At 54.4% G+C, this 14367-nt stretch overlaps 1 protein-coding gene across 1 annotated transcript; it reads left to right on the top strand.

The window, feature by feature from the left end:
• Window positions 1-226: 226 nt before the first annotated feature.
• Window positions 227-8072, top strand: CCDC71 (coiled-coil domain containing 71). The gene is made up of 2 exons (XM_040445338.1): window positions 227-328; window positions 2913-8072. Exon 2 carries the CDS (start codon window positions 2965-2967, stop codon window positions 4384-4386), a length of 1422 nt encoding a protein of 473 aa, XP_040301272.1. The 5' UTR covers window positions 227-328; window positions 2913-2964; the 3' UTR covers window positions 4387-8072.
• Window positions 8073-14367: the final 6295 nt, after the last annotated feature.

The raw sequence follows: 14367 nt of genomic DNA, 5'->3' as shown, positions 1-14367 counted from the left end.
ATTCCTCTTTCCCTCAAGTCAGGAGCTTGGGACTGAGGCAGGCCTTGTCCACAGCCTCTGAGAGCACCTCTGCTCCTCAGACTCCTGCACAGGACTGGATGGATTTAGAGCGGTCCCCGCAGCCACCTCCTCCAGGAAGCCTTCCTAGGTACCCACCTACCCCGTTCCCAGACTTTGGGGGAAACGGGGTCTCGGGGGGTCAAGGGTCACTAGGGCGGGCCAGGTCCCGGAAGCGGAAGCGCGGCGCGCTTCCGGTGCGCAGCGGGCGGCCATGTTGGAGCAGCGGAGGCGGCGCAGAGGCGCGTCCTGGGTCCCCGCGGCGGCGCCGGTAGGTTGGGGCCATGGGCCTAGCCGCGCCGCGGAGGGGCCGTCCGCGAGGCGACAGGGCGGATGGGCCGGGCGGTCGGCCCTTTCGGGACCCGCGCCCTCCACTAGCCCGGCCAAAATCCTCCCCCACCCCCACCCCCTGCTCAGCGACCCCACCCTGGGGCTGCGCGACCGGGTCGGGCTCGCCCCGCCCGCCCCGCGCGTTTCGCTGCCTTCAAGATCCCCGCTCCTACCCGCGGCTCAGGCCCCAGGGACGCGGACTCCCAGGCCAGTGGCCCTGATCTGCCCCCCAACCTGGTCCCCTTTGGATGAGGCCTCTCCTGTCTCCCATCTTTCATCAACTTCCCTGTCGGCCCCGGGGGCACGTGTGAAGGGAAGTCGGGGACCAGACTGCAGCCTCTGTTTCCGGAGCCTCTTGGAAAACCCAGAAGACCCCTCCCAAGAGTCTAGACCGACCTGGGCGGAAGAGCCCTCGGTTCACCCCTAATATCTGTGCCTGCAGGGAAACAGGCTCCTCCCTATTCTACAGTTCACAGCCCTGAAAACTACATCCCCTGGAAAGAAAAAAAATAAAAGAAGTAAAGTCATGTGCAAGGATTGTGTTTGGAGAATGGCCTCTGGAGAGAGGAAGTGCCAGAGACACCTGAGGATCCAAGAATGTTTCCAAACAAAGAGCCCCAGGGCACTTCCTCCAGGGGATTCTGAAAACTTCCTCTGCTCCATTAGGGCGGTGGGAAGAAGCTGCACAGACGCGCCTCCTGGCCCCAGGGACCTGCCTGATCCCAGCTGATCTTTTAATGCTGTGGTACAGCTGGGATCAGGCTCCCTCTGGGAGCCCTCAGTACCAGGTTAGGCATTAGACATTAGTCATGACTGATGGCCTGTGGCTTCTTCAGAGAAGCCTGGGACAACTTGAGTGTGCCCAGACAGCTCCATCTGGGCTGTACTGAGGTCTGCAGCCCTCCAGACCCTAGTTAGGACAGCTCAGATTTCTAGTGTCCACCTTATTAGCCATCCTGTTGGAGCCTTTGGCTGTCAGACCTTGAGCTCTTGGTCTGGCTGCTTGACCCACAGGCAGCCTGGTTGCCCAGACATGTGTCATGAGTATCTGCTACTTATCTTTTTAGTTTCTGTTGAAGGAGAGTCTGACTCTTGCTTTGAGGTTAGTCTCCATGATTTGAGTCCTGGGAGTCAGGCTTCTGAGCCTGTCTGGGGACTCCAAAAGCAGAACTTCTGGTGGACAGGGAGGTTCACCCCTGAGCACCTGGATAACAGCAGCTGGAGGAACAGAGGTGGGCATTGACATTGAGTGTAGGTCTGGGCTCTTTGACTAGACTTAAAGGCTCATGTTGCCCTGCTCTCAGCTGGTTTCACAGCTAGACCGCCCAGCCCTGACCACAGACTCCAGTCACACACATTAAATGTGCCTTACTGTTTCTCATTTCTAAGACATTGTATTGGTTGCTCCATTTCCATCTGGTCCTTCCTATTCATCACTCATGTCCCACCTAGGTGTTGCCTCTCCTAGGAATCCTTCCCTGACCCACTGGAAGGCTGAGCTGGGTGTCAGTGTGCACTCCCAAGAACTTTCATGGTCTCTGTCTTGCTTTCTGTACAGGACTCCTTGAAGACGGACATTCACCTCTATTCCCAGGGTTGAGTCTAATACCAGGTTTCTGGCCTCAGAAAATAGAGAATTGAGTTAAAATGGGCCAACCAAGCCCAAATCTTCCTAGGGACCCAATAGCATGTTAGATGGCTCTGATGAGCTTCTGGACATTTATCTCAAAACTGCCTTTGACCCATGTGGGTCCCTCCTGCCACCCTGATCCTCACCCTGCCACTATAGTAAGTCAGGAAACCAGGGCTTTGCCCCAAGCAGTGGCTCACTATGGCAAGAGCCCTGTGTATCCATAGTTGTTATTAAGGAGAGCACAGGCCCTGATGGACTTATTATCTACATGCCTTGTCCCTTATCCCAGTGCTCATCTTTTTTTTTTTTTAAGTTTAGTTAATTATTTTAAGAGAGGAAACCAGTGGGGGAGGGGCAGAGAGAGGAAGACAGAAGATCGAAGCTGACTCTACGCTGACAATAGCCCAATGTAGGGCTTAAACTCATGAACCATGAGATCATGACTTGAGCCAAAGTCAGATGCTCAACTTACTGAGCCACAGGTGCCCCAATCTTTTTTTTTAATTAATTAAATGATATATTTTCTTTTTTTTTTTTTTAATTTTTTTTGTTAACGTTTATTTACTTTTGAGACAGAGAGACAGAGCATGAATGGGGGAGGGTCAGAGAGAGAGGGAGACAGAATCTGAAACAGGCTCCAGGCTCTGAGCGGTCAGCACAGATCCCGATGCGGGGCTCGAACTCACGGACCACGAGATCATGACCTGAGCCGAAGTCGGCCGCTTAACTGACTGAGCCACCCAGGTGCCCCTAATGATATATCTTCTTTAAGTAATCTCTACACTCAACATGGGGCTCGAACTCACAACCCCGAAATCAAGAGTAACATGCTGTACCATCCCAAACGCCCTTCAGTGCCATTCTTACTGATTCTTTTCTTCTTGTCTTGGAGGTGCCAAGCGCTGATTTGCGGATACCCAGGCAGATCTGCAGTGCCTAATGCCATGAGCGTGGTGGTGCAGCATGTGGAGGAGAAAGCTGTGCACTCCTGGTCGCGGATCTCCACGGCAGGGAAGAAGGCCCTGGAGGAGGCGCTGCTTGTCTTTAACCCCATGAGTCAGGATCTCAGTGCCACAGAGGCCCAGCTTGTAGCCTTCCTGCAGGGCCTGCGGGATGATGGCTTCCAACCTACCATCCTGCGCAGCGGTGATGTCTATGGCTATAGTTCATGCACAGCTAACCCCCCAAGCCAGACGAAGCTGCAAGCTCGTGCCCCCACCCCAGCTGCCACATCACCTCCAGCCAGTGCTCCCCGAACTGCCATGCGACTGCCTGCAGGCCGGGCCACGCTGCTCCCTATGCCACTATCTGGAAGGCTGGCCAAAGCATCCACACCAGCCCTTGCCAAGCACGCTACCACCAACCTGCTGCTGAGCTCCCTGAAGCAGTCAAGTGCCAGCCGTGCCCGGGGTGCAGCAGTGGGCTTCCCTGCCCACCTCTATCCAGGTGTCTACCCTGCCATGCGGCTCTCTGTTGTCCTTGAGGCCCTGGTTCCACTAAAGACTCCCATGCCCTGCTTGGGTGCCAAGCACAAGGCACAGTCACTGCAGCTCTCACTTGCAGACTCTCCCCTGAAGCTGCGCAAAGGTCCAGGGAAGAGACCAGGGAACTCTCGGCCCAAAGCTCCCAAAAAAGGCACAAGCAAGGGCCCCAAATGTCTGACTCATAGAGGCCCCAGGGCCAGACCCCAACAAGGCACTATGCCCCGGAAAAAGACCTGCAAAGCTACTGGGTCCCTCAGTGGCCTACAAATGAAAAGTGGCTCTGCCCTGGGTACCAGAACATCCCAGGCCAAGGCAGCTCGAACACTGGCCAAAGCTGCCCAGGCCAAGGTGGCTCGAACACAGGCCAGAGCTGCCAAGGCCCGGGCAAAAGCCAAGGCAGCACAGATGAGGGCCAAGGCCAAGGCAGCACGGATCAGGGCCAAGGCCAAAGCAGCACGAATCAAGGCCAAAGCCAAGGCTATGCGGGCCAAGGCCAAGGCGGTGCGGGCTAAGGCCAAGGCAGTGGGATCTAAGGCCAAGGTAACTCAGACCCAGTCCAGGAGCAGAGGCAGGCCAAAAGGGTCTGTTCAGACCAGGACTGCAAGAAGGGGCCAGAAAAGCCACCCTGAGACTGTGGGGCAGAAGAGGAAAAGGGCTGAGGAGGCAAAGGATCTTCCTCCCCGGAAAAGAACACGACTTGGGTCCCGATCCCCTAAGGCATGGCTAGGGCCTGGAACAGCAAAGCTGCTGAAATTCCGGGCCATCAAGGTGGACAGGCGGTCCTCAGACGATGAGGTTCGGCAGCGGGCTCAGCGGATCCTCCGTGTGAACCTGTCCCCTGTAATACAGCTCCAGCCATTGCTGCCATACTCAGCACTCTGATTCCTTCATGTAGCAATGTTTGGGGAAACTGAGCCCAGTTGTCTGTGTGACCAGTGGCACAGTGTGCAATGCCCATGGATTCTACAACCCCAAGGACTCCGCGTGCCTCTCCAGGGCCCTGAGAGCCACCATTCTCCTTTCAGAGACTGGAGGATATGGGGTGGTATGGGCGGGTGGGAGGGGTGTTCTCATGGCGCGATGCACTGTGATTTGTTACTCCAAGTTGTACCTCCACTGTTCCATCTATCACGTTTTATACCTTTCCACCTTCCAGTCTCCCTGCCCACCCTTCATGGTCTTTTTTGTGTTTATAGCTGCTGGTAGGCCAGCTTGAGCATATAGGAGGAGTGGCCCCAGGAACAGGGCTGCCAAAGTGGGTCCTGGTAGCCCCGGACAAGTCCTGGATGTGAGTGAAAAGAGTAGCTCCCAGGCTTCTCTAGAGGTGCTGGCCTTTGTAGATGTGTGAGAAGCTGCCCCTGAGGGCAGGGGCAGAGCCACTCTATGCCTCCCTTAGGTCTGCACTGACCAGGTAGGCCCCCTGCAGGAGGACAGTAGGTGGCTCTGTGGGGAACTTTGCAGCCAGCAGGTTTTTAGGCCAGGGAAAGGGGGTTTTGTGGTACTACTCCCCAGGGGCCATTGTCTCCTACCCTGCTCTGGCTGAAACTTTGGGGCTTTGCCTGAGCTTGTCTGGGGCAGGGCCAGGCCTAAATTAGCTATAGTATTTCTGCCTCTCCTTGTTCCAGCCTCATCTTCCCCAGTTGATAGCAAGGGGTTGGGAGTTGAGTCAGAGGCCAGGGCTCTGGGTCGTAGAGCCACAGAGTCTGTCCACTGACTGCAGAATTTTCGCCTTGGATGAGTTGGGTACTCTTAACTGAACCAGGAGAGTTTCCACACTGCTTCACCCCATCAGCAGTGCTTTCTGCCTGGGTCCCAAGCACTCTGTTTCCAGGTCCAGCCTTATGCCTCCCAACAGGGGCCTGTGTATTTCAGACATTTCCGCTCTTCATGCTTTGGAGAGGGGGCTGGGCCCCAAGCAAAACTAGGTCTCTGCCCATTTGCCACTCCTTTCCTGATTGCCCAGCCCAAAGGCAGTGCCTGGGGCTGGCAGGGACAGGGACACATTCCCCAGAGGCTCCTAGAGACCTACAGCCTTTCAGGGATAGAGGTGGGAGCCTCATTTGAATGAGAATTGGATCTTTTCTGTCTCTATGGGTTAGTCTGAATCCTGGCCCCACTAGTGCCAGCCATATTGGATGGCAGACCTGTAGAGAAGTTCTGTTTGCTTCTTGGTACACCCTCCCCACCTTTATTCTGCATCTGGTGGCTGCAATTAATAGGGTGTGACCTCCATTGGCTCCCAGGCTCTGGGGACCCCCTTTGCTCCCAGCCTCACCATGGCTTCAGAGCCCTGCATGCTCCTTGTCTCTGGCAATCCTGCTTTTATCTACCATGTGAGTATGGGGCCACACCCAGCTCCTCAAGGGCAGCCCGCTGTTCATCCTCTCTCTCAGGTCTGATTTCAGCTCCCATGGCCCAGGACCCCCAGCCTGGCTAGGCCTCCTCTCCAGTCTGCAGCTCCTTTCAGTTCTGCTTCTGCCACCAGCGGGTGAGAGGTTGGCTTTCCCTGAGAGCCATTCAGAGCAGGAGAAAAAATCTCCAGGCCTCTTATGGGGCAGAATGAGGTGGGGGAACCCTTAGGATCTCTGTTCAGATGCTGTCCTTCCCAGTCCAGGCTTCCAGAACAATTGAGGAGGTGTCAGACACACTTCCCCTACCTGAATGCTCAAGTGGCAGCTGCTACCCACCTACTGGCAATTTGATTGTTGGCCATGGCCAGAACTTTGTCCTCCTGTGGTCTCTGAGCCCTACTGCATTGTCAGTCACCTCCAGGTGGGGAGGAGGGTGAGGGCTCTGGAGATGGTATCTCTGGGTTTTCCTGGGCAGGTTTGGCTTTGTGGGGGTTCAGATCATTGCTGGGAGGGGGAGGCCTGTGCTGTGAAATTTGGGGCTTGGGGGCCAACCACGTACCTCTTGCAGGAATCTGAGAATTCCTTCTTTTGTGACATTTGGGATCAGGGAGGCCATGGCACTGAGAATGTGATTTGGAGTGGTCGTGGAAGAAACAAGACCTGATGGCCAGCAGAGAGAGGTGATGGTACCCGTGTGCCCATGTGTGCAGGTCTAGGGTCAGGGCTCAGTCACTCTGATTGGCCCTTGTGGTTACAGGTGTTGAGAACGTCACCATCCAGCTGGACCTAGAGAGTGCCTTCTACATTACTCACCTCATCATGACGTTCATCATGCCCCAGCCTAAAGGCTTGCTCTGTGCCTCCTGACCTCACAGCCACCAGTGATGCTTCCCTCTAGTGACCCAAGGACCCCCTCTTGTCCTCAGACATTCTGCCTGGCAACTCTGCTTCTGGAGCATTCAGTGGACCATGGCCACTCGGCATGTATGCTGATACTTTGCCTACAGCTGCTCAGGCCTCTTTCCTGGGATCCCTCCCACCCCTGGCCACAGAAACAGGGCTGGTTTGTGACCAGCATTACTCCAACATTGAGCCTTCCGCTGAGGGCAAGGTCAACCTAGAGGAAGGGAGGTTGGGCCCTGGGGTGAAGCCAGAGGCTCAGGTTTGCTTCTTCCAGGTTATTTTCAAAGTTCTGAACCCAGCCATTTTAATGGAGAACCCAAACAATCCCAGGATTCAGGGTAATCCTCTCCACAGCCAATCCTGTGTTCCTTGCATGTCAGGACAGCCAGATAATGCAGGGAGGTGAGGTCCTGCTTGGGTGTGTACACCAGTGAGGTATGGTGGGAGGCAAGCCAGCTCTGTCCCCCAGCATTATTCTCTGTCTCTATCCCATCATGGTCCTCTATTATGGACCTAATATGGCCCCCCTTTCCTGTCCCATCATTGTTCCCCATACCTATGCCCAGTGTATAGGGGCTGGCAGTTTCTATCTCTGCCCCATCACAAATTCTTTGTGGGACCCCTTTGTGGTTCCCATCACTACTTTCTATGCCAGCTATCAACAATGTACCCCATTTCTGCACCTGTCTCTGTACCTTATAACTGTCCCTTTTATGAGCCTCCATCACAGCCCCTATCCTGGTCCCCCTGACTCATCACCCTGATGAGTCCTCATCCTGATTCATCACCCTGGCCTTACTTGGTGTCTGGCGTCTCTGCAGCTGCCTCTAGGTGGCACCAGGGCGTCTCTGGGTTGTGACCTCTTTCTTGTAAAACAAGTCTTGAAAGACAAGACACATAACCATAACCCAGCAGGGCAACCCAGAGTCAGGCCAGGTGAGTACTAAAGCATGACATACCCCAACCTGGCTTTTTCTCTACTCTCCACCCACCTTGACTGGTTATTACCAACTACTTGCCCTGAGCCCCCATGCTAGGTTCCCAAGCAGGTCTTGCTTGCTCTTCTGATCAGGAGAGAGACACTCAGCAAAGGGAGGTATAAGAGGAAGCTTGGTTCAGTAACTGACTTAAGCTGTGGAGCAGAAAGGAGCCATGGACCCATCTGTCCCATGTGTACATGGAACAAGTGCCCATTGAGCTCCACTGTGTGCCAGACATCTGTCTTCTGAGCAGTGTTCAGTGGGGAGCAGATAAAGTGTCTTGGATCTGACATGAAAATGAGAAAAACTTGATAAATAAGCAAACTAATACCATGTATGGTTTGGCTGGATGGTAAACTGATTTCTAGTTTTGATGATAGACTGGGGAATGGGATGGTTTACTGCAATGGGGAAGCAGTTTTCAACTAGTAATGCCAGGATGGGGTATCCAGGAAGAGGTGGGATTGTGCAGGTCTCACCTCAGGAGTGATGTCATGGTTGGAGCAGTGCAGAGGTAGAATTATCACCATTAGGCTGTGGTCATCCTAAAATGGTATGCCTAGAGGAGCAGGTATGGGGGAGTCCCACAGCATGAATGCTGGAGGAGGTGGCTGCAATGATGCAGAGAGAGAAGAAACCCTACCCCTATTCCATCCCAGCCATAGAGGGATGATGATCAGTGCACCTGAGGTCCCCAGTCTGTGTCTCCAGAACTCTTTCATGTGACAAATCTTCATGTGAACTCCAAATTGCACACGCTGGGTGATAGGCTGCTGGAGGAGCCTAAAGAGACACCCCTTCTACTACTATGTCCTTTAGGAGCTTGTGGCCAGAGGCAGCTGCCTATGCCATGGCCATGCCTCTGAGTGCAGGCCCACAGCTAAGGCCCCAGCCAACATGAAAGGCATGGTGAGCGCCATGAAAGAGGCATCCTGTGGCTGCTGGGGTGGGCAAGCTAGGGGACTGGGGCACACTCATCTTGCTCTCCTCCCTGCCAGGTGCGTGGCCTTTGCATCTGCCATCACCACACAGTTGGTACCCACTGTGAGCATTGGTAGGACCTATGCTACTACCACCTATGGCATGCAGCAGAGCCTGGGCACCCCCACACCTGGCAGGATACGTGCCGTGTCCTCTGTGCCTGGCCATAATTGCCTAAGTCAGCCCGCTCCATATCCATCTTCCTTGTTCTGCCCCAGAATGCAAGTGTAATGGGCATGCCCACAGTTGTCATTTTGACATAGCCCTGTATCTGGCATCTGGCAATGTGACTGGAGGCGTGTGTGATACATGTCAGCACAACACAGCTGGGTGCCACTGTGAACTCTGCCAGCCCTTCCACTGAGATCCCCAGGAGGAACCCCATTCTCTTCACTCTTGCAAACGTGAGCCTTCCAATCCCCAATCCCACCTCTGACCCTGATCCTTCAGCTCCATGGTGACCTCTGACCTAACTCTGTCCTCACTTCTGACCCATGATTCAGCCTGTGACTGTGACTCTATGGCTACTTTGGAAGGGGGGTTGTGTGATGCCCGCACAGAAAGACCCACAGCCTCCTCTCTGGGCAGTGTCACTGCAGAGTTCATGTCGGGCCAGTGCTGTGACTTCTGCCGGCCTGGTCACTGTGGCTTAAGCCCCACTCAGGCAGAAGGTTGTCAGTGTGAGTTATCCTGAGAGTAGACCCAACCCTCATGTCCTTGCTCTGCCCCCAATCACTGCTCTAATGACACATGCATGCACCTATCCCTGCAGGAATCCCAATAGCACCCTGTGAGCCCTGTGCCCTAGCCCGTAGACACTAACCCTGAGGCCAGGTCCCTGGCACTCATGCCTGTGATACCTCCAGCAGTGCCTGTCACTACAAACGCTTTGTCTCTGGATGGGACTGCAGACTTTATCTGGTAAGCCTTGCCCCACCTTCTGATTTGACCATGATTTTGGGCACTAGGCTTCTAGCAGCTGACAAGTATAAGGCTGTATAATCAGTGTGACTCTAGACTGAGCCTTGCACATGGGTTGGTTCTACTCCTTGATCTGGTTACCAAGGTCAACACCACCTCAGCTAGCTGAACCAGCATATGCCCTCAGGTGGGAGCTTTGGGAACATAAAAGGAAAAGCAATGAAGCAAGTTACAACATATTGTGCACTGGGTTTAAAGATGTTTCACAACAAACATATTTGGAGGAAGACTCAGTCCAAGAAAGAATTCCATCCACTTCTTGCCTCTCCTTGAACATAAATCCTTTAACTTTTACTTTAGCCTCTGCAGTATCCTCATCTTACCTCTTATGAAGCTGTGCAGGAGTATACTGAGGTCTCCTCACCCCCTCTCAGCTACAGCCAGAGGAGCATTGAAGCCCTGTGCTCACTCCCCTTCCTCTTGCAACAGGCAGTCCCAGCATATGACCTCCTAGGCCCCAGGTCTTCCTGTCCTTTCTCCACCTACTTGCTCTCTCTTACAGTCCGAGTTCTGGAGTCTGAGCGGTGACTCTTTGGGCTACGGGCCTTGTGACTATGCCTACAGCAATGGGTACAAGGTAGGGCCTGGGAGTTGGGATCAAGTGATAAGAGTCAGGAGTTGACTCTCCTTCCCTGCCCCCACGTTAGTTCAGGTGTTCTGCTGGGGAGGGCCTCTGCCTGTGCCACCCCCACCTCCATGGCTGCCATGAATTCTCATCTGGGCACTTCTGTGTTGCCCTTGACCAAACCACTGCTGAAGCTGAACTTGGCCAGGGCTTCCAGCCAGCTGACCCCCTGTTGCCAATGAGTGTCCAGGAGGAGCAGGGGCAAGAGAAAACCAAAGCTTAGACTTGGTTTTTAGGGGAGGGAGGGAGTGTGTGGAGACGACTGGTTTGAACAAGAGGCTGGGCTGGGTTAGGAAGGTGAGGAAGTCTAGGTGGGAGCATCAGCATGGTCAGAGGTTTGGTGTCTTAGAGCCCATATTTTCAGGGCAGTGTGGGAGAGGAGAGAGCCAGAATGTTAGAGGACACTGACACTCAACGTGTCCCCAGAGAGCCCCTTAGCCTGCTCCTCCCCACTGTACAGTCTTGGGGGCCTCTCCTAGTTGGCTCTGGCCCCAACTTTGTAGACAGCATGACCCTCCGTGTGCCCACCATCCTGATGGCAAACCTATTACAGTAGCCAATTGCCCCAGGTGAGGAGTCTGAGAAATAGGTTGGGGTCATAGGACACTAGAGCCTTAGTAGGGATGGGATCCCTGGGATCTTCGGTTAATGGGAACCTAAGTCCTGGGGGTCCAGGTCTTGGGGTGGTCTGGGCCTGTGAGTTTGTGTCTTGTATCCAGGCCCTACCTGTTTCACCTCCTGGGACCAACGTCTAGCTCTGCTCCAGCTGCAGCTAGAAACTGTGGCCCAAGAGGTGGCCCCCCTACACAAGGGGATGCCTGGCTGGGGTGCCCAGGGCTAGGGTGGACACCTACAGGCCCTGGAGGTGGTACTCCACCAGGCACAGACTCTCCTGGAATCTTCTTCACCCATTGTGGGAACTCTGGAGCAACTAACAGAGTGGATAGCTGGATTCAGGCCAGGGGTCTTGGGTCAGTAAGGGGGAGGTCTCCAGCTAGCTTCTCAGGGTTGGGGATTCAGGGGGTCTCAGGTTGGCCTGTCTTGCGTCCTGGGTCTGGGAGTCAGGTGGGTTTTCCTGAGTGAGGAGTCATAAAGAAGAATACATCTTCCTGCAGGAAGAAAGTGACTGCTTTGGCTCAGACACTGTGGGCCACAGGACAGGTTGTGGCAGAAAGAGAGCCATGAGTTATGAGGCAGTGTGAATGTCTGGAAGAATTATCCTGGGAGCTAAACTGTGTCAAGGGTTTGCCTGGCCCAAGAGGGCAACAGGAGCCCAAGATGAGGCCTAATGAGCAGGTGAATGGGCAGCAGGTGAGGGTAGGGGCTGGGCTGGGGCAGAAGGAAGGGGCCAGGTGCTTTTGCTTATGTACCTGGGGAAACCCAGAAGGCTAATTGACCCTGTCTCAACTAGTGGAGTCCTGAGCCACCCCTCTATCCATCCCTGCCATCCCCTGCAGATGCTGAGGCCCAAGCCTCCTCAGCTGCCTGCTTTCCCAAGAGGCCCTGCTTGGAGCCCAGGTTGTGACCACATTTGGAGAATGAGACAGCATCCTAGGACAGGCCCAAGAGACTGGTGGTGGACAGAGCAGCTGCTGTGGGGGATGGGCCAGCCAAGGACAGGAGCAACTATGTGGGAGCTGAAACTGATGAAGCCGGTTGACAGGATCCAGATGTTGTGTCCATAGCTTCTGAGACTCCTAGTCAAAGTTGAAGTGGTGGGTGGAGAGATGGATCACTATAGGGGGTTTCGCCAAGGCGAGGACTTTCTTCTAGCCAAAACCTGGGTGTAGGGCAATAGGGGATATCTGGGACATACAATTCTCACTGGATCATCTAGCTTGTTTACAGGAATGCAGGGGTTGGGGACCTGGACTGGCCTATGTTCCTGATACCCTGTGGTGTTGCCTCTTGCCCTGGGACCCTGCCACTACCCAGTGGGCTCTGGTTGCTTCCCATAACTTTTCCAATAGCCTTGATATAGCTGCCACAATCCTAGGGAAGCATTAACCAACTAGTACAGAGCCATTAGGGCCAGGCATGGGAGCCAAGTGGGGAGTCACAGGGGTGCAGGAGATACATTCCACATCTGACTCACCCCTACAAGCTGCAGCAAATTCAGGCCACAGCAAGCTCCACAGGAATCCAGGCCTGGGAGACATCGTGTAAGGGGGTCCTGGGGTGTGGCCACCATAGCCCCTCTACAAGCAACTGTGCAGATCCTCCAGTGTTTCCTCTTGGGTACATGTCTGCTTGTTGTATGTCTGTTCACAGCTGAGGGGAGGGGCAGGTGGGCATCTAGAACACTGTTGTGATACTCCTTCCAGAATGAGAAATATTCATAAGGGCTAACCAGGGGTCAGATGGGAGCACTAGTATGCTCCTAAATGTTTAACAGCTGGTTGGAGGTCAGAGGGAACTGATTTGTAGTGTTTATCAATTTGCATGGTGTGAGCAAAGCCACCATGGCTGATTTTAGTCTACTTACCACTTATCAGCTAATTCACAAAATTCCTGAAAATTTAATACTTCGCTCTTATTAGCCCCCAGCACATGTAGTCATGTCAGAGACAGGGTCAGTGAGAGGCTAGAGTCAGGGTTTGTTGGGTCAGGAATCGAGTTCATATCCAAGATTCCTACTCCAGTTCCTACATGTGAAGGTGCAGATGCTGTGAGTGTGCAGCTGGTGCATGGCATGGGCTGGCAGTGCCCCTCCCCTAAGGTGGGACAGTGAGCATTGCCCTCTTGCTGAGTCAGATCCAGAGTGCCCTCCCTGCACCAGACACCACAGGCCAGGAACTGCCCAGAGCTGAAGGTGTCCTCCATCAGGCACAGCAGACCTGGTGAAGGGCGAGGAGACTGGAGGCAGAGGTCAGAGGATGGGGAGGACAGGGATGTCCAACTGATCATCTGTCCCCTTCAGGGGTTGGGGTGGGGGACAGCTAGGGCCCAGGACCAAGCACTGGATGTTCAGCTGGCTGAGGTGGGAAGTCATACAAGGGCTGCAGAACAAGGACTGCAGTCAGCAAAACAGACACTCCGAGGCCTGGAGGCCTCATTACCCCCAGCTCCTTCACACCTCTTGTTCAGTGGCTGCTGTTTTCTCCATTCTCCCCCTGAGATGCTTGAACCACTATGATACCCTGGCATTACTAAATACACAGACCATGTGAGCACCCTACTTAGTTGTTACCCTGCTGTGACCTCCCTGTGATCTTTGACCTTTGCCCCAGGTGGCAGGGCACCTGGCCTGGATGATACTGGCAGTGGCAGTGGATGTGACCCCAGTCCTGGGGCCTCTGTCCAGTGCAGCTGTGGCTTTCAAGACCTACTTGGCCTTGTCAGCAGCAGGCTGAGAGGGCAGAAGAGCAAGCAGTACATGCCATGGGCATGGCTGGGGGCCTGGGCAAGGTGATATGGGTACACTGGGCATTGAGGTGTCAGAGGTGGGATTTAGGCTGGGACTGGGCTATACTGGGCTGAGGCAGAGTCTCAGCCCCCTTCCACCCCCGGGAACCTTGGGCAGCAATCTGTCTGAAATAGTAGGATCTAGGTGGGGTGGGTTTTCGGTTCAAGTCCTGCTCTAGGAGTTGCAGATGGCCCAGTTAGGCGTGGTAGAGTTGCAGAAGGGCACACAGAGCCTGGTGGCCATAGGGCAAGATGCAGGAGAGTGGGTACAGCAGGCACAAGCTGAGCCCAAGAGCTGCTGAAGTGGGTGCCTAACAGCTAGAGTTGGCTAAAAGGTGCATGGTTGGTCCATGGTGGGGTGGGGTATGGAGTGGGATCAGGGTCAGATGGACAGGTCAGAGTCAGAACAGGGATGGTGTAGGAGGGTCAGGGCTGGGTCCAGGTCAGGTCCAGATTCTTGTAGGGATCAGGGCTGGGGTCAAAGTTCACAACAGGGCTCAAATGTTGATTAGGGTTAGAGCTCACTTAGGGCTGGGGTCAGAGTTAAGGTCATGACAGAATTGAGGACCAGGGTCAGAGATTAGGGCCAAAGGTCAGAACCTGGTTCAGATGACCTGATCCTCAAGGTTGGAGCACC

Source organism: Herpailurus yagouaroundi, unplaced genomic scaffold, assembly GCF_014898765.1.
Source record: "Herpailurus yagouaroundi ecotype Mexico unplaced genomic scaffold, PumYag 193, whole genome shotgun sequence".
In the NCBI taxonomy this organism is placed as follows: Eukaryota; Metazoa; Chordata; class Mammalia; order Carnivora; family Felidae; genus Herpailurus; species Herpailurus yagouaroundi.
Note: the sequence above shows the minus strand (reverse complement) of the source record. Positions and strands in the feature narration are given on the sequence as shown.